Raw genomic sequence first — 18,287 nt, 5'->3', positions numbered from 1 at the left:
CAACAACTGTAACGACAGCTCGTTGGTGTCTGGTTGTGGATGAGGCATATGCACATGCAGAGGCATTGAAGGCATAATGGATGGAGCTGGGGAACGTCTCCAGATTCCCAAGGTTAGCATTCTCAAAACTTATCTCTACGTCTCCATATTTGGTACCAATTGACACTGCATACCATGCTTAAAATTCATTTGAATGATAAATTTGTCACCTAACAGTTGTCTAATTTGTGAACTAGAATTACGATTCAAACTGATATCTAATTGTTATGGAACTATCACTGTAGGAGGTGATTACTGAAAGGTAGATAAGGCCTCAACGAATTCTGTATTTGTCCGAGCAGCCATTGCTCTACGAAAATCCATTATACTGCAATTGGAAAATTACTTGGGTAATTGACTAATCTTGAATTCTGAAAAATTAGACATCAGGAGGTGATTACTGAAGGTAGATAAAGTCTCAACAAATTCTCTATTTATGTGAGCAGCCATTGCTCTAGGAAAATCCACTATACTACAATTAAAAAGTCATACTTGGGGTAATTATCTAATCTTGAATTCTTTTTGGTTTAATTTTTCAGTCATATGCATGTGTACATATGAGTGCGCTCACATTTCTTCAGTATTGTCAGTATAGAGCAGGAGGTTTGTTCCCTGGGTAATGTCGAGACTCAGCCAGAATCATGAGTGGCGTCGGAGATACGATGCCTCGAACTGTGGTGTGGGATAATGTCCTACATGTGAGCGATCTGAGAGGGCAATGGATGGCAGCCGACAGATATAGTCGATTTCTCTATCAGGAGTTCGGGAAAGTTGCTAGGAATCTCGAACACAACGCTGGTGCCACAATGTTGCTAGGTTTCTTATTACCTAGCGCCACTGCTGGCGGTGATTCCAAATGAACATCAGATTTACCTATGGTTGTGATTGAAAGTTTACCGTTGCCAAATCATGCCTTTTCCTCGTGGCAACTACCGCTGCCACTGCAAAGAGGCCTGCAATGCGGTTCTACGTTGCACAACTCTAGATACTCCCTTGTCATTTTGAAAAGAAGGTACTCCCTTGTGGTGGTGAGTCTGGCACCGTTTAAAAATTCATCAACGTGCAGTAGACGCTACTTTTAGTTTGGAACACACACATACTGCTTCGTGATGCAATAGGTTTTACTACAAAAAAACATACTACGAGGTCATCTACCACAATGCAATGTTGCCGGCAAGATGGGTGTGCATATATTTTTTCTAGAATACAGTGGTGTGCATATATAAGACCTACACCGCTCTGAATCTTGATTGAGAATAATGCTAATTACGGATTACAACCTGATACTAAGTTTCATGAGACGTATTTTTTAGGCTTGGCTTGAAATCTGTCAAAACTTAAAATTTCTCCTGGGATATATAAATGCTATGGACATCAAAGAAGAAATGGTTGACTACATTTTTTGCATGTAAAGTTGCATTTCTTCGGGACCAATTAGACAAGTTCAATTTGAAACAAGCTATCCATTTGATGTGTGACTCATTTTATATACTTCCAAAGTGTCTATCATCTTGAACGCCTTCTATATTATGAGTGTTTACGAAATTTAAGTTACCTTTGAGCGTTTAGTGATGCACCCCTGATGCTTTTAGCTTTTAATTAGGTGTTGAACATACATATATACTCGCGTTTTAGAGTGTATGATTGAGGTCTGGACTTTTGTCTGTTGCAATGAAAACAACATCAGGTAAACCTAAGTGAATTATACATTTCAGTCTGCACTAAACTCCACAATGGTAACAGTTTACACCACTACCAAAGCTATGGTCTATATTAATCATAACATTGATCTGTACTCACTTTATAACTGCATTTTTTTTGTAGTGGATCACTTGTTCCTAAAAGGAAGACATGGGCCAAGATCATAACGAGTTCCTTTCACCGCTAACAAAATTTTATCATCTGAAAATTTCTTATATTGAAAATAAAATATTGGCATATGTTTTTTACTAACATTTCTAGGGGTTGCTGCTTGGTTTAACTTTGTGCAAAAGTGGAGACTAATCCTCCATAGGCATGTACCTGCAGTCTGCAGATGGAGCATCGGATATGTGATTTCTTGCTCATCTAATCTAACGTGTCAGGAAATATGAGCTCTCTTAATTGTATATTATGGTATGTACATCTAAAACTTTTCAGAGCTCAATTGTCTTCCTTTTTCTTCATAAGAATCTATTCTGTGATGTTAAATTTTGTATTGTTCAGTCTACTATATTTTTTCTTACAATTCATCTCAAACATTTAGTACTCTATATGTTTCTATACGCCCATATCAACGGAAAAGGTATAGTTTCATTCTAATAAGTGTGGGAACAATCAAATCACTAACCAAATTCTAAGATTGATCTGATAATTTCATAACTAAAAATTTACTTCGGAAGGATTTGGGTGTGAGACCTGCTAAATCCTTATTCATGCATATACATGCCATGTGTGCTCAGTTGCATTTTTAATAGACACTTCATAGTTTCATAGATCAATATGGACCATTTCCATGGTTTCAGTTTGTTGAAAAAAAACCTATTTCGGTGCGGGAACCTACATTTTGTTGCGCCTTTGGTTGCATCTTCCGCGACATGTGCTGGTTTACTCCTTGTGGTAATGGTTTGTGTTCCATGCCATATATACATTGACCGTTTACAAATTATGGGCCTGCAGATTAGCCAAACAATAGTGTGGTTTAGTAAAGTAGGTTGTAAAAAGATGCCAAAAAAGAAATTAGTTTAGTTTAGAAATATTCTTATTGAATGGCAGCAAAGTAAAATTTTATAGTCAGAAATACTCTATGTGAACCTCCTTAATAAATAACACATGAGTCACTCAGACAAAGAGTTTGTCTACTTTACCGAATTTTACTTTTTTTGCATTATTTTTAGATATCCCAGACTCATTCCATTTAGTGCAACATAACAGTTTGTTGTCAGTTCATTATAATGTGCGTAGATTATTGAAAAATATTTTCTATCAATTAACCGTCCCATCCCAGGATAACTTTTTGACCTTCAAATTTGTCTGGAAGTTTTATGTTTGCGTAAATAGTTTTGTTCTATAGTATCACACCACCAATTACACAATAAACTTCATGGATGTTAATTTTATTTCTTAAAGTTGAGCTTCAATGTCCCTACAAAACAGAAGTCGAATTTTAGTGTGTCGGTGTTGCATGAACAGAATATATAGACTATAATACTTTTGAAAGAAGGCATAATATTTCTTACCATGTTCGATTTTTTACATATTGATACGTCATCATCTTTCAAAGAGATAGTACCTACCACAAGTTCAGGACTCTTATTATAGTAGATCTGAAAATATCTGTTGTCTATTCTTCTGAAAAGACACTTGATTACATCCAAACAAATAAGTACGTCACCTCATTAGAAAGTATGACTAGCTTTTCCTTTTCCATTCCACCCTAGAGCATGAAAGTTGGAGCCATTAGTTAGTGGTAAATTACCTTCATGGTAATCGGTTATTGTCAGTTTCCTGGAAGAATTCCTTGCATGTTACAATATAACACCTTATATTGTCAAGTTTCAGATGTACTATACTTACTGTTATGGAGCACAAAATAGCTTGGACATTATTGTGACAGTGAGGTTGATTTCATCTTTGTCGATTTTTTGTGTATCAAGTAATTAAGGGTTATTGTGTAAAGTAGTAGCATGAAGTTATGCATCTATTAAATCTGTCTCTGTAGCAAACATATTCTGTGAAGAATCTATAAAAAGGTATGCGTGCTATAAGACCAAGCCACAGAAATCATACATTTGCAAGCCATAGCCCATAAATACTAGCGGATTAAAGATCGTGTGGGACACAGACACGAACCATAGGTAGCCACAAAGGATCGACAAAGATGACAAAAGAAATGTGCATTTTGGCTGGAGCCACAAAGATACCAGATCCTATTGCACTATCTAGCTAGATATAATACACCACTGAACAATCTAGCTAGATATACTGAAAGCACGGCAAAACAGTCCACGAAAGCCTTGGCATCGCCATTGTCGCAGGTAGCATCAACCTTAACTCTGCGGTGGAGAGGCAATGGGCTGAAGCCAGGCATTCTGCTACAGATGACAGTTAGAAATAAACTCTTTGACATAATTTACTTTTTATGGGGTGCACAATGCACAGTAATGTGAATTTCGTCATACAGCTTCCTTTGCATTTTTCCTCTCCATCGCCCTTCACTCAAAAGAAAATGGACCCATGATATATAGCCAAAAAAGAAAATAAATGAGCCAACATATAGAAAACCTTTAAAAGAATGCATGTTGTGGTAATGGCGCAGCAACGCGCGCATGGTCCTTCTAGTTATAGCTATGTACGACATGTTGTGCAACATTTACAGGCAAGTAGCAAGCTGTGCGTGCGCATCATCAGTCAAGTCCTGACCCTGCTCGCTGCACGCATGTTTGTACGACGTCGACTGAGACATAAAATTATCTCAGTCGACTGCTCCCTAGCTGCTCCCTAAACTATTTAAGTAATAAAGCATCCTTTATTAGAAAAAATGTCAAAAAAACCGTAGACACGTATCGATACCTAGTATCTCAATCGGATATAAAACTTGTCAAATGAAACTACATGGTTGCGCCATCAATAATATTTTATTAGGGTCTGTTTGGTTCTCAACCACACTTTGCTAAGCCTAACTTTGGTAAGTATGACGGCCACAAAAGTGTGGCTAGAATTTTGAAAGCCATAAAGTGTGGCAAAAGTTAGCAAAAAATGCACTCTATGACAAGTGGACCATATGGATAGTGAAGTATGGCAAGAACCAAACACATGCCAAATTACCAAACTTTGGCTTGGCAAAAATGTGGCTAGAAACCAATCACGCCCTTAGATCATACCCATTAGCTTTAAATCTAGGTATACTAGAAGTAATTTAGATGATGTGATTTAATATGGTGTCCCTATTAAGATTCTGTGATGCTACTTTTAGTATATAATACTAGGTAGGTAGGTAGATCGATACTTTCTCTGGCACATGAATAAATGTGCTTCTATCTTTGACCTAAACCGGGAGTGGTGTTTTGGAACATGGGTGCATATGGTCCCTATAATTTGAAATACATCTTACACATACTTTTCAAAATAAAAAATTCACACGTGCATCTTCACGTGCTACGTGCTCACAAAGTCGTTTCATAAAAAAATGACTTATCATATGACGTATGTAAAAAGATAAAATTCCATTCTAAAAATAATGTTTTCACAAGATAAACTTTCTCTTTTTTACATAGAACACAAAAAATTTGATTTTTCATGAAACTTGATGAACGCACATATATTATGTAGATTTTTTTTGTCCAAATTTTTCGATACATCGAAATATGATTTTTTGGTAGAGGAGCAACGCACCTGGGAGCCAAACCAAACTTATGTAGATTTTACTAACTTTATAGAAAAATCATGCTAACATTTATGATGCTAAATTAATACTACTAGATTCGTTTAAAATGTCGTTTCATAATCTATCACTTCGACATCATATATGTTTGAGAGGGGAACAAACAGAACTTGCACGAATCTTGATGCAACATAGACGGTGTGGATACGGGTGCTGACCAAGCACCTGCTCTAAAAGTCCACTCTCCATCATATATGTTGGTGCTCATTTCTATAAAGTTTAGCCAAATTCAAATAAGATTGAGTAAGACAAACATAGAAGTAGATTTATTCACGAATGAAGCGAGTAGTAGATAGACAGATAGTTTTTATTCTAGCACAAGAGCGGTTGATTTCACTAGCTAGTTATTGAAGATAAACACACACACACACACACATGCATAGGTAGAGGATACAACAAATGCACACAAACACACGCGCGCGCGCGTTGCAATACTAGTAAACGTATGGAAACGGTGTGGATGAACCCTGGTGTGCTACATCCAGCTGCAGCCTGCAGCTAAGGAAAGGCTCAAGCCCATTGGATGGCGTAGCTGCTGTAGCCGGTCCGCTTGTCGTCGTAGCGTTCCCAGACCATGATTCCGCCGTAGTTGGCTGCCTTCTGCACCACCGGGATGATACCGTAGTACAGATTCTTCGGGTGCACGTACCCGACCTTCCTCTCCGACGCCGGCAGGCCGAAGTAGATCTGCGCGGACGTCCCGAACGCAGCCGTCCACTTGTCCCACTCCTGCTGCCAGTTGGCGGCGCAGTGGGGGACGTCGTAGAACCTGACGAAGATGCGTGTGAAGAGCCCCGTGGCGAGCGCCCGCTCCAATTTCCGGTCCGGGAACCTGCAGCGCGGCGTCGCCGTCAGCTGCACCGGCGTCCTTCCGCGGTAGGCCTTGTTGTAGTTCCAGAGCCGCCTGGCCAGCTCGTCGTAGTTGTCCGGGGCGCCGTTCTCGATGAAGAAGTCGATGCCGTCCACGTAGGCGTCGCCGAAGGGGCGGTAGACGCCCTTGCGCCTGCCGAGCATGAAGGCGTTCCAGAGGTAGTCGGCCACGGCCGCCGCCGCCCTGGGGCTCGGCATGAAGTACTGCCTACCGAAGCCGCCGATGGAGAGGAAGACGAGGATGTTCTTGGACTGGCAGTGTTTGATGTCGGCGCCTACGCGGGAAACGTCGTGGCCGGAGAGGTCGAGGTGGTGGGCGCCGTGGCCGAAGACGTCGAGGAAGGAGATGATGGCGATGGTGTACGTGCCGGAGTCGCAGGCCTCACGCAGGGTGCCCTCGTTCTTGTTCCGTCCCCAGAACACGGCCACCTGCCCGGTCTTCCCCGTGGCCGCGGCCGGGGCGGCGAGGAAGGTTGCGGCGTACAGGAAGGCCGCGAGGAGTAGTAGGAGGGAGGCTGGCCGACGGTGTGCGAGCGCCATTACGATTTCTTGCTCACTGTTTGCTAGCTTTGCTCTTTGGTGTGAAGAATTAGCTAGATGGAACTGCTATTTATAGATGGATTATACATGCATGGATACCATGAAGCTGCAATGGACTTAGTAGCTGGTGCAGTTACGCAGGTTTTATTTTCCTGTGTGCGGCGCGCACATCAGAATATCAGATGTCAGGCGACAGAGATAAACTTGAGCTGAGTAGCTAGCTAGCTAGCTCCCTTTTGGCTTTTGTATGTTGTGTGCGGCGCGCAGGAGCTGACTATGAACATGCATGGATAACATGGAGAACAGCTCAAAATGAAGACATAAGAAAATACAGTATGATGGAAAGGACATTGACGAAGGGAGAGCTGGAGGAGAAAGGAAGCGCGTGTGAAATATTCCATGCATGGATGTTCTCCATGTGTCAATTTTCTTTTGAGTTGTCCACGGATGTTGACGACGCATTGATACGGTCCGGGCAAACAACGTACGTAGTAGGTGGCATGTCGGTCGGTTCCTTGAAATAGAAGTAACACCTTATCCACTAGTTGACCACTGAAGCAGCCATGTAGGTTTTGTAGCTCCTTCTCCCGAAATTGTTTTTAAAGCTCGGCTACATATAGTAGTGTTTTTTTACAAGAAAATCGAAAACAACATTTTAAAATTCAGAAAACATTTGAAAATATCACTGATGAAGCCAATGATGTATTCTAGCATGCAAACTATAAATCCAAAATACCAAATATTCTAGGCTTACACAAAAATGGCAAAATTTGATCATTTTTGGAGGTTTGAAATGTGCACCATTAATTAACGGCTGTCATATGCATGATTTTGTCATTTCTGTGCAGCCCAGAATAAAGATTATTTTCCACTGAATTTTCCGTGTCAGTATAATACATCTTCGTCAACATCTTCAACTTTTTTAAGAAGTTTTCTAAACTTTTGATTTGCAACATTGTCGCAACATTTTCCTCCCATGTGTGAAAAGGAAAAAAAAAGGTTGTAGCAGTTTGACAAATCCTAACGGCAAAAAAAATGTGCATGCAACAAAAAAACATATTGATAGCTATAAAACCTAAAAGAAAAAATCACCACATGTATGCACCATGGAGTGAACGCTTGCAGCACCCCAAAAGAACATCTGTGGTAGGTTTCCCGTCATCGTAGAATGCCGCCTGACTGTTTGCAACAAAGGGAGACTTGAGTTTTAGCTTGTGCCAAAAATTACAAACCTTAAATTGGATCACCGATCTCGCCACCCTGTGTTGCTGGCGCCAAATCCAGCTCACCAGAGACCCAATGTACTAGATCTAATGGCCATTGGAACACATTCACCATTGATCAACTCTCCACCCTAGGTTGGAGCCTCGACCATGAGTCATCCATGGCCAAGGGTGTGTCTCTTATCTCACATAAAAACCTCGAAAATTCACTTTATGTCTTTCTTAATCTTGTGTCTTAATAAATCCGAAAATATAGAATATTCTACATTTAATTTTCTTACATTCGGCACGCCTGCTGTGCTGACTCTCTTGGTGGCACAATAAACTATACGGAGTATATACTAAATTTACTTGCATGGATGGGTCTACTTACACCTTTTTTTTCTAGGGATTGATAGACCTTAGAGTTCCAGTCGCGTCCCCAAAACCGTCCCCTAAAGGCCATTAATTTGGGGCACGTCGGACAGAAAACCACACCCAACTGCGTGCCAAAAAGGTTGTTTCCGAGACCAATACCGTGTCTAGCACTGTGAGGCCATCCCAGATCCACGGGGGACACATGTTGAGCGCATCAAACAAAGTTGCGCCCCTCGCCACCTGCCAGCCAGGGGCGGAGCTAGAGAGAAATTTCCCTGATGCATATTCAAACTTGCAACCCCTGGTGGTTGAACTTATGCCTCCCTAATGCACTTCTTTAAGCCTAACCTGATGCATTGTCCTCAGTTTTCTCACAAGTACTAGTAAAAACATTATTTTACCCTTATGGTTTTAAAATTGTTTAAACATAAAATGGTTTAAATTTAAAATTTTCATAATTCAAAAATGTTTAAATCTGAAAATTGTTCAAAATTTGAAAAAAATGTTCAAATAAAAAATTGCTCAAATACGAAAAATATTCAGATTTTAAAATGTTCACAAAATCGAAAATGTTCACAATTCGGAAATAATCATATTTTGAAAAATATTCAAAATTTGAAAATGTTCATATTAAAAAAAATCAAATCCAAAAAAGTTTAAAATTCGAAAGAAAAAATATATAAAATGTTCATCTTTTGTTGAAAAGAAAATAATAGTAAACGAAAAAGGAAAAAGAAAATGAAAACAAGAAGTAAAATAAAGTGGGAAAACAGAAAACCAGAAAAAACGGAAGAAAAAGGAAAACCAAAAAACGACAAACAGAACGGAACTAACCAGAACAATCTAGAAGGTTCCTAAACCGGAAAAACCAAAGCAAACTTGGGCCAGCCCATTTCAGATCGTTATGAAGGCGAGAGCTACGCGCAGCGACGCTAACCAATGCATGATGCGTCAAATAGGATTCACCCATAAAAAAGAGGAACTGGACAAGGAGGGACATCGAAGAACTGAACTGAAATCGGGTTGCTCCCGTTCGTCTCTCTCCCTCTCCTATCTCTCTGGTGGCCGCTCTCCACAAGGGCGGTATCGACGTATCGTCCTCCTCATGCTCCGGCGACCTCCGGCAGCAACGGGACATTACAGACTTTGGCATGCTTGCTGCTCGACGACTCCCAGTGTTCTTAAACGGCCTAGCAACTTCTTCTCTTCGTGTGGACGGTGCGTCCTATAAACCAGAGATTGGAGAACATGGGGAGTCTTACGATACGGTAAAGTGGCCTTAATTTCTTGAGCATGATAAGATGAAAATCCACCGACCTGCGGATTTCCTTCACCAGTTGGCCATAACGACAAATCCTTATCTTTCTGTAAAACCCAGCTTATCTGTCTTCTTAGAGGCCTTGTGTTTGGAGAATATGAACTTCAAGTGTTATCCCGGTAATATTTGTGTTGTTGGAGAATATGGACTTCAGGTGTTGTCCCGGTAATATTTGTGTTGTTACTGTGAGAACTAAAACATGATAGCACAACCTTTTCTTTTTCTGGTTTTATTTTTTTTCAGCTATGTGCATCCGTACTAGCGTTAGGTTATGACGTTGTTGCAGAGTATTGATGTGATTGGTACCTTCACGACGTTAATATATTCCTTTACCAAAAAAAAAAAATCCACACAAGGACCAATGCGATGCCACCCGTAGCTATAGACATCTGGTTCAAGGCATCAAAAAACAATGGTGCAGGCAGCACACACGCTGCAAACGAGAATGCCCTATCATCGTCACCAATCATGCCTCTGACATGCAAACCCATCAGGTTGAACAACCGAAGCTGCAGTGAGCAAAGCCCAAATTCACAAACATTTTACAGGCGTTTCCCATTCCCCCATATTTACAACATCTACCAGTGCACACTAAGAAATCAATTCAAGTATACCCACCAAGCAATTTTCTCTCAGGATTAAATTGTATGCTGTCCATCAGAGGAATGGAGAACCAGACGGTGCTTACATCTTCACTTATCTCTTCAACATAAAGCTCTCTTTAACAATATCAGCAGCTAATATAAGTAGCTCCACCATCTCCATGCTCGCCGAACTGAGGGGGTCCGCTTTTTCGGACTTCGATGATTTTGGTGAGTCAGATGAATCATGCAGATTATCAGAAGTGATAGCACCTGATGAATCCCCTGACCAGCTTACCGGAAGAACGACACCAAGAGCTGTCTTCATAAGGTTTGCTTCAGTTATAAGACTGTTCAATGCTTCATAAGTACTCTCCAAACAACTATCGGATTTGATATCATCATATACCTGAGCAAGATTGATTTAAGGTTACAAAATATTGGGTATCACCTATTAGTGCTGAAAATAACAATGCAATAAAAATAGGGTGTTACCTTCATAAGCACATTATGCAGCCTATGAACCAAAGAAGTGAGACGTTCCATAGTAGCAATACTTTCCAACAGGGTAGCATTTTCAACTTTTATCCTGTCATGAAGTGAAACAAAGACCAACACAGAATTAAATTACTTGTAAAGAGAAGCATCTAACTACGAATAGTTTAAAGGGCAAGGGACTTTTTATCAACTAACCTAGCAAGATCTACTGAGCACTCTTTATAAACTGTACGATCATTTCCATCTGAGCTCCCGTGCCCAGTATTACTGTTCTCTTTTTTTATCCACTGTCTCAAAGATGTCCTGTTAAGAATAGTCTTCAGCATCCCTTGCTGGTCATGCCCAGAAGTGATTTTCGGAGTGTCAACAGTACCATGACCTCCAATCGCTGTAGATTTGCTGTATCAGAAAAAAAAAAGTACAGGTTCACACCGAAGAAAAAGTTTAATCAGGTTAAGTAATATAACAAAAATGATCTGGTATGATGATTTACTCCACATAAAGCTTACCATTTCAGGAGATATGCTTCTTTCAGTTTTGCTAATTCCATGAGGGCCTTCACCTTTTCATCTTTAACCTGTATATAGAACATGTGAAGCAAGCTACCAGATGTTCATCCAACATTGCAGGATCCTTTTTAGAGAAATGCTGCAGGCTCTAGTATGTATGTACAGTTACAAGAAACTTCTAAGATGCTGTGAAAGAGAAAAACAAGACAACAGACGGGCCCGTCTGAATGCTAAATCCAGCCCTACCTCCATAAAGTCCCTAATGTTTGATGGAGCGTTAATTGCAAAATTATTAAAGTTTTTGCTCTAGCTCAAAAAATGTGATGCACTAAAGGCTTTGAACAGAACTAACTGTTCCAGAGACCATCATAGTAATCTTGTCAGCCAGTGCTAATTGTGTAGTCCTCGCCACCTATATGAACTAGCCATGCGTCCGTGTGTGCCACTGAACCCATAGTTAAATCCAAAACACCATTGGGCGTCTACAACTAGTTAGACTATGACAAACATGGCTTCCCAAGCATCATGGCCCTACTCTTATAGTTGTCCATCCTTTCACTTATTCCCATATTGAACACCGGGTTAGGTTCTACAAGGGCACCTCACGGGATTTGACTACAACAATCTCACATCTAATTTTGCTTTTCCAAAAAAAAATACTGCTTTTATGAGCAAAATTGGACTGGTATGTACTATCTTTTACGAAAATACTCAGCATAATTCAATATTTATCAGACTGTAAAGAGAGTAACTGAAATAAGAGCACATAAAATTTAGGGAGTACTACTTGAGATAAGTTCTTCTGAAGGTCCTCTATAGTAGCTTGATTCTTCTGGTTCTCTAGCAAGTATCGTTCTTGTTCCTGTGAGAAAAGCATAAGTGCCTCCATCTGTAGTAGATATCAACATAATGTTAGGTTGAGTCAAGAGGATCAAAAACAGAAAAAAGCACCAGCGTGGGGTTGTACCTTCTCCTGCAAAGCTTGAGCAAGCCATTTTGAATCATCAAATGTTGCAGAACGACCTGCAGGAACATCATCCTACAACATATGTAATAACAGTTAAGTCATTATCTGTAATAACAGATTGACATTGTAACTTGTGAGCACAAATCTAGATCAAGAAAGAGGTTCAGCATACATGTGAGACTTAAGAAAGTTCAATTCTTGATGAACAAACCTTAGGGCTGTTGTCAGGGCTGATATCCGTAGTAACATGCACATCTTTACAGCTACTGTCACAGCATTGCATCTCTCCAACAGGATTACCAATGTTCTCAGCATGGATGCGAATTTGAGTTAACTTGTCTTGAATCTGATTAACAACAGTGTTCAACTGAAGTGATTCTTCTTCCAATATTTTCATAATTTCAACCCTTTGATTTGTATATACATTTTTAAGAGCTGACAGTCCATTTCTCATAAGATCATCATTGAGTGCCTGCATTCCGAAGTGAGCTACACGCATTAAGATACCATCAGAAAGAACGATGTAATACTTTGAATTACATACCTGTTTCTTTTCTAATGCCCGTGCATTTCTTTGCAAATGTTGTTCAATTTCAAACCCCTGGACATACAAATGACAGATCTTTCAGGATGACCAACAAAAATTATGCTTTTCTTCTACAGATGAACTTGTCTTACCATTCTTAGATTGCTTTGCAATTTAACTATTTTAGCTTTAAGAGACTCATTCTCCTCTTCTAGAGATGCCTACACAAAGAAGATCAGTCAAGATGAATAAAGCTAGAAACTATAAAGTAACGAAAAAAGGTTTTATGATTGCCTTCCTTGGAACGAAGAATAAAAGCCTAGTGTTGTCAATTTCTGTAGTAATAAATCTTGCTAAATCAAAATGTCTTCCTAAGATTAAGCGACTAACTGATCAAGTATAAACAATGCTTTGGCACATTCCAGCAATTTAAACATAGTAATGTAGCTAGTGGGGACTTCCAAATTAACGGTAGAGTATCTAGTTTGCAAAACGAGAACTTTTATGGTCAGGTCTTGTTGCATATCTGAGATTACATTGCTTAATTTAGTCAAAGAAGGCATGAACATCTCCAGCGGAGTCAAACTTACAAATACCATTATAGAGTATTAAAACACTACAATCTTGAGAACCAACCATCAGGCATGCTGATAGTTTGTAATTTCTGTATCCAAGTAAGATGCTGTAGTTTATATGACAAAGTGAAAGTTAAGAATATAACTGCTTCCCATTATAATTAAAAGACGAGGTAGCTGACAGTAAAGTTTCATCATATTCCTACATTTTGCATTCCTTAGGTTCCCGAAAGAAACTTACTTGGACAAACGTATACAATAGGGGATTATAAAATTAAAATTACGTATTACATATGTTCAACTTGCAAGACCAGTTAAAAATTAAAGCATATCAATTTGCAACTGAATTATTATCTCCCATGGATAAAGTGCTTTAAGTTTACAATGTACTTCGAAGTTGAGGTTTCTCCATCTGAGCTGAAACTCCAATTCTCAGCAGAATCATCTAACAAAATTGAACATTTCTCTTCAAAACTAACGTTTGAAGGACATTCACATTCTCTGCAACGAACTTCGTAAAATTTTAGAATAACCTGAAAGAGCATCAAACATCAAATTCCCTGTCAAGAAAAGATCAACTCTGATATATACTGGGTGTTACAAATGATGGGAAATTGGTAATAACCAAATCAGCATGATCTCGTTTAAAATATATAGGTGTACATGGCTAGGTATATACAACCACATAGATCAGAACAAAATGCAGTAGGCCAAGAATTTAATTTTACACTCAGGAGTCCATCTTCACAGTATAATCCCCATGCTTGGTTCAATTTACGTTAGAAAGTTGGAGAGGAAAAAAGGGAGTGAGTAATTAAATCCTGATACTATTCTAGTTGTTGACAGGAGACGTTTTTTGCATTTCGTTTTTTCATTCTTTCTTTGGGACTATATATTTCAATGACATGGCACTGTGTCAAAAACGAAATGTACAATGGCAAAAACGAAATGCGCAATGAAAAAACAAAACATACAGGATTACAGTGGCAAAATTATTTCTTTAAACACTTGGTTGAAACGAGACAAATTACCAGATAATCATTGTGGGCACAGCAACACAAGCATCAATACATTAAATAAGAAATTCAGTATGCGCTTTTAGTTCTGCCAACTAATATCTGGAAATTTTACAGTATGCAAAAGGATCCCTTTAAATCCTGTCAGGTGGCCTTGCACAAAATTTATGTTGGTAGTGTTGGCAATGAAAAAATAAAAAGCATGCTAACATTCAAGGAAGATTCGGTATTCGCTTTTAATTCTGTCAACTCCATTTGCAAGACATCGTTCAACCGTTTCTGATCTTCCATTGCAGATTGATATTCTTTTGTCCTGCCAATTAACAAACATGAACTTTACACTTACTGATACTTAAGGAAAATCTAGGATGTGAGATACTCAACTAAATACGATGCAAAATAGGTGTTAAATATCCCCTGAATGAAGTAACTAGTTGGGACTTGAGAAACTAACAAAATACATAATGAATAAGTTATGCAGTCACCACCCTGACGATATCTTCACTACTACGGGAGATGGTGCCTCCGTGCTCATAATTGTTTACCTTCTCAGCCCACGTATACAAGGAAATCCGTTTGTATGATAATTAATGTCAGTTTTAATTTCGTATCACTATCGCATGTATACAAAGCAAAGCTCATGGATGCTAATTAAAACAATGTCACCATACACGATCTATTCATTCATCCGTAGCAAGTAGCAACACACGGGTATTAAGCTAGTAACTGTGAACAGTAAGCATAAGATCTTTATGTTTCTCTCTCTATTAAGAAACTTGGGTCACTAATTTTTTCAAGATGGACAGCAGAAATTTTGACTCACAACTTCACCATAAGTTAAGAACAATTTAAGCAGCACTAAAGAAGCCTTGCAATACCAACTGCATGCCAAGATCTTAAACCCATTTTATACCAGTCAGTTTTCATTATATTCTTCCTCTAGCCTCTAGGGGACTAGGTGAAATGACAAATCAACACTATGTCTTCCTTAGTAAAACAACTATATCTTATCTACCAGAGAACATTTACAGACATGCGAAATACGGAATGAATGGCATTACCTTTCCTCAAAGACAGCAGACATTTTTAACCCCGCTTCTTCTCGCTCCTTTGCTTTCTCACACTACCAATTTCAATATTCCCCAACAAAGGAGCAAATATCAGCATTATATTTCTAGATACATAATTGACTTACAAGTAAATCGAGAAGAACCTCCAACAATGAATTATCTCGTTCAGCGAATGCTTTAGCGACGCTGCTTTGGAAAAACCTCACTTGCTGCTCTAGCTCCTTGGTCTGCATTGGTGTTACAGGATTGGTCATCTCAACAATAGCTAGATTGAATGCACATGGAACTTTAGGAGATTAAAGAACTAGTGACCTTCATTTCACAAAATATCAAGTTTTAAGTAAGAAAATGAGGCCTTCAACATCCATCTCAAGTGAAATTAAGTGAAATTAATGTTAAGCAAAGTTGTTCCTTCTCTCAAGAAGTCCAACCAAGACTCTAATTTGCCTAGCAGGCCTGATACATTATTTCATTTTAAGGCTACAGACTTTGAATAAGCACAATAATCATTTTGTTGGTGTTTGGGGGCCCTTTGGGATTCAGCTGATGAGTTAGTTGCTCAGTCCTGCACTGTCTGGAGATATGTGGGGTCTGCTATAAGCGAGTATAGAATGCATTTCCATCTTTTTAAGGTCAAGGGACTCACTCCCTATACTTCTTGCACGGATAATAGAGGACCCGAATAAAAAATATTTGCCACTGAACAGATCATACTGGTCAGCAGAAGTCACAACATTCTAAAAAAATAACAGCAAATTGTACAAGCCAAAGTATGGACCTTTGATAGCTCAGCACCATATAAATCAGCAAGCTGGCTCTGAAATTTAAGTGATACAATCATTAGAAGAAGAAAACAAAATGCAGAAATAAACAGTAGTGTAGATAGGAAGAAACACACCTTAACTCGATAAGCCTCAGCAAGCTCCTCTTGCAAATTATGGTTCTCTCTTAAGCATCCACTTAACTTCTTCTGAAGGCTCTCAATATCCTGCTCCAGAGCTGTTGCCCTGGATAGTCAAATAAAATATTGATTTTACTTTTAATACATTGAAAACAGTGAAACGTGAGCAGAACATATGGAAGCACCTCTGTGAAAGCATTCGAGTTGCGACAGAAACATATCCGGGGCCAGATTGTTGCATACATAATTGCTCAATATCTTTTCTCAGTTCATCACGTTCTGCCAAACAAAGAATGCCTAATCAATAAGTGTAGACCTATGCCAAAAAATACGAGAATAAAAGTAGAACTATTTCATAAACAACCAGTCTGCACGAGCAGCTTTGAGAAAACAGAATATGCTTGCTGTCTTCATTCCAGAGGATAACAGTATGAAGTATGAGAAAACATGTACATTGATATTCCATTAAAACCTCTGATTGCTAGTAAAATATACCAAGAGTTGTACAGCACACATACTCAAGGTCACCTTAAAAAAATTTATCTACTCAAATATGCAAGAGCTTATAACTTTTGATAGAGTACAGATAAGTGAAGAAACACTAGGTGGACTATCCCGGTTTTATATCTTGAAGTAATTATTGCAGGAGGCCAGGAACCAGTAAAATTCCTCCTGAATGAGTACCTCCATTCCATAAATGGCTAAGTGAGGGCTCTGATATTGAACTACTCACACAGAGAAACCAATGTAGCCAAACCGCAGGTTGAAGTGTTTTATCTAATGAGAAGTACTTTGGTCGGCATGGCAGACAAGCAGTCTGATAGGGTTATCACCGAAAAAATAAATGAATGGATGATAATCTTGTATACTGGGATGCAAGTGATTACCTCTCTGGAGTTCTTCAACTCGACGAGTTAATACTTCAACATCATGTGCCTTGCCATCCATTTTCTACAGAAAAAAACAGATAAAATAAGACCAATGTTCCTGAACAAAAACATGCAACTGAATCGATATCTTGGTTTCAATACATGTCAAAAATGTTCTAAATAGCTAATACAACATCTATTTGAGACGAATCTATGTGCCAAAACATCTTCGTTGGAGTAATTCAGACTAACGGCCGATTGCAGGACATGTCGTACTAACTGGTGTACAAGGGAACAAATAGTTGGATGGTGGGAACAACTGCTGCATGTGAGGCATGCCAAATCAAATTGTTCCTTTTTGTGACGCAAGGCGCGACAGGCTGAGCTGAGCAATGGCTAAGCAAATTAACAGGTTCACGAACCCACTGGGATTGAGCTAATCGGTAGATAAAAACAACCTCGTACCTCAAAATCGATGCCCCGACGAGGAGGAAGGGCGATGCCGTCGACGCGTGAGAGGCGCGGCGTGGGTGATGGTGGGGGGAGGGGGGCGGCGTGGCGTGGGCTTGAGGCGCCGGCGGTGAGGGTAAAGGGGCGAGCACGGCGGCAGATGCAGGGCACGGTCGTCGACTATCAGGCGCCTTGCTAGGTCAGGGCTCGGGACCCGGGGAGGGAGAAAGATTGTTGTTTGTTGCAACTCCAAAGTACCATGTGATTAACACGGTGACAGTGTGTTTCGCAAAAAAAAAAAAAAAAAAAAAAACACGGTGTAAGTGTGATGTGCAAAAACCGGCATTTTTTTGTGTCAAGTGCAAAAAAGACAAATTTTCGTGCTTACAAAGACCTTCACAAAATATTTCTTTATCTTTTTCACGCTAAACACAAAAATTATCAATTTTTCATGGTGTGCATATATGTAATATCGACATATAGGCACCAAATTTTTGTTCAGATTTTTTTAATATTTTCAAACCCTTCTCAGGTACCAGAAGCATATGCTCCAAGT

At 39.3% G+C, this 18,287-nt stretch overlaps 2 protein-coding genes across 2 annotated transcripts; both read right to left on the bottom strand.

Annotated features, from left to right (window-relative positions):
• Positions 1-5,938: 5,938 nt before the first annotated feature.
• LOC124699116 (xylanase inhibitor protein 1-like) lies at positions 5,939-6,871 on the bottom strand. The gene has a single exon (XM_047231473.1). It carries the CDS (start codon positions 6,869-6,871, stop codon positions 5,972-5,974), a length of 900 nt encoding a protein of 299 aa, XP_047087429.1. The 3' UTR covers positions 5,939-5,971.
• Positions 6,872-10,244: 3,373 nt separating this feature from the next.
• Positions 10,245-17,920, bottom strand: LOC124699114. The gene is made up of 18 exons (XM_047231472.1): positions 17,747-17,920; positions 17,300-17,363; positions 16,598-16,691; positions 16,410-16,518; positions 16,290-16,328; positions 15,655-15,738; positions 15,503-15,549; positions 14,652-14,754; positions 13,809-13,958; positions 13,003-13,071; positions 12,869-12,925; positions 12,536-12,796; positions 12,325-12,396; positions 12,145-12,246; positions 11,358-11,425; positions 11,044-11,247; positions 10,846-10,939; positions 10,245-10,759 (listed from the first exon to the last, which is right to left on the bottom strand). Exons 2-18 carry the CDS (start codon positions 17,358-17,360, stop codon positions 10,466-10,468), a joined length of 1,908 nt encoding a protein of 635 aa, XP_047087428.1. The 5' UTR covers positions 17,361-17,363; positions 17,747-17,920; the 3' UTR covers positions 10,245-10,465.
• Between the last annotated feature and the right edge of the window lie 367 nt (positions 17,921-18,287).

Source organism: Lolium rigidum, chromosome 3 (assembly GCF_022539505.1).
Source record: "Lolium rigidum isolate FL_2022 chromosome 3, APGP_CSIRO_Lrig_0.1, whole genome shotgun sequence".
Classification (NCBI taxonomy): Eukaryota; Viridiplantae; Streptophyta; class Magnoliopsida; order Poales; family Poaceae; genus Lolium; species Lolium rigidum.
The sequence above is the reverse complement of the archived record's forward strand: the minus strand, read 5'-3'. Positions and strand labels throughout refer to the sequence as shown.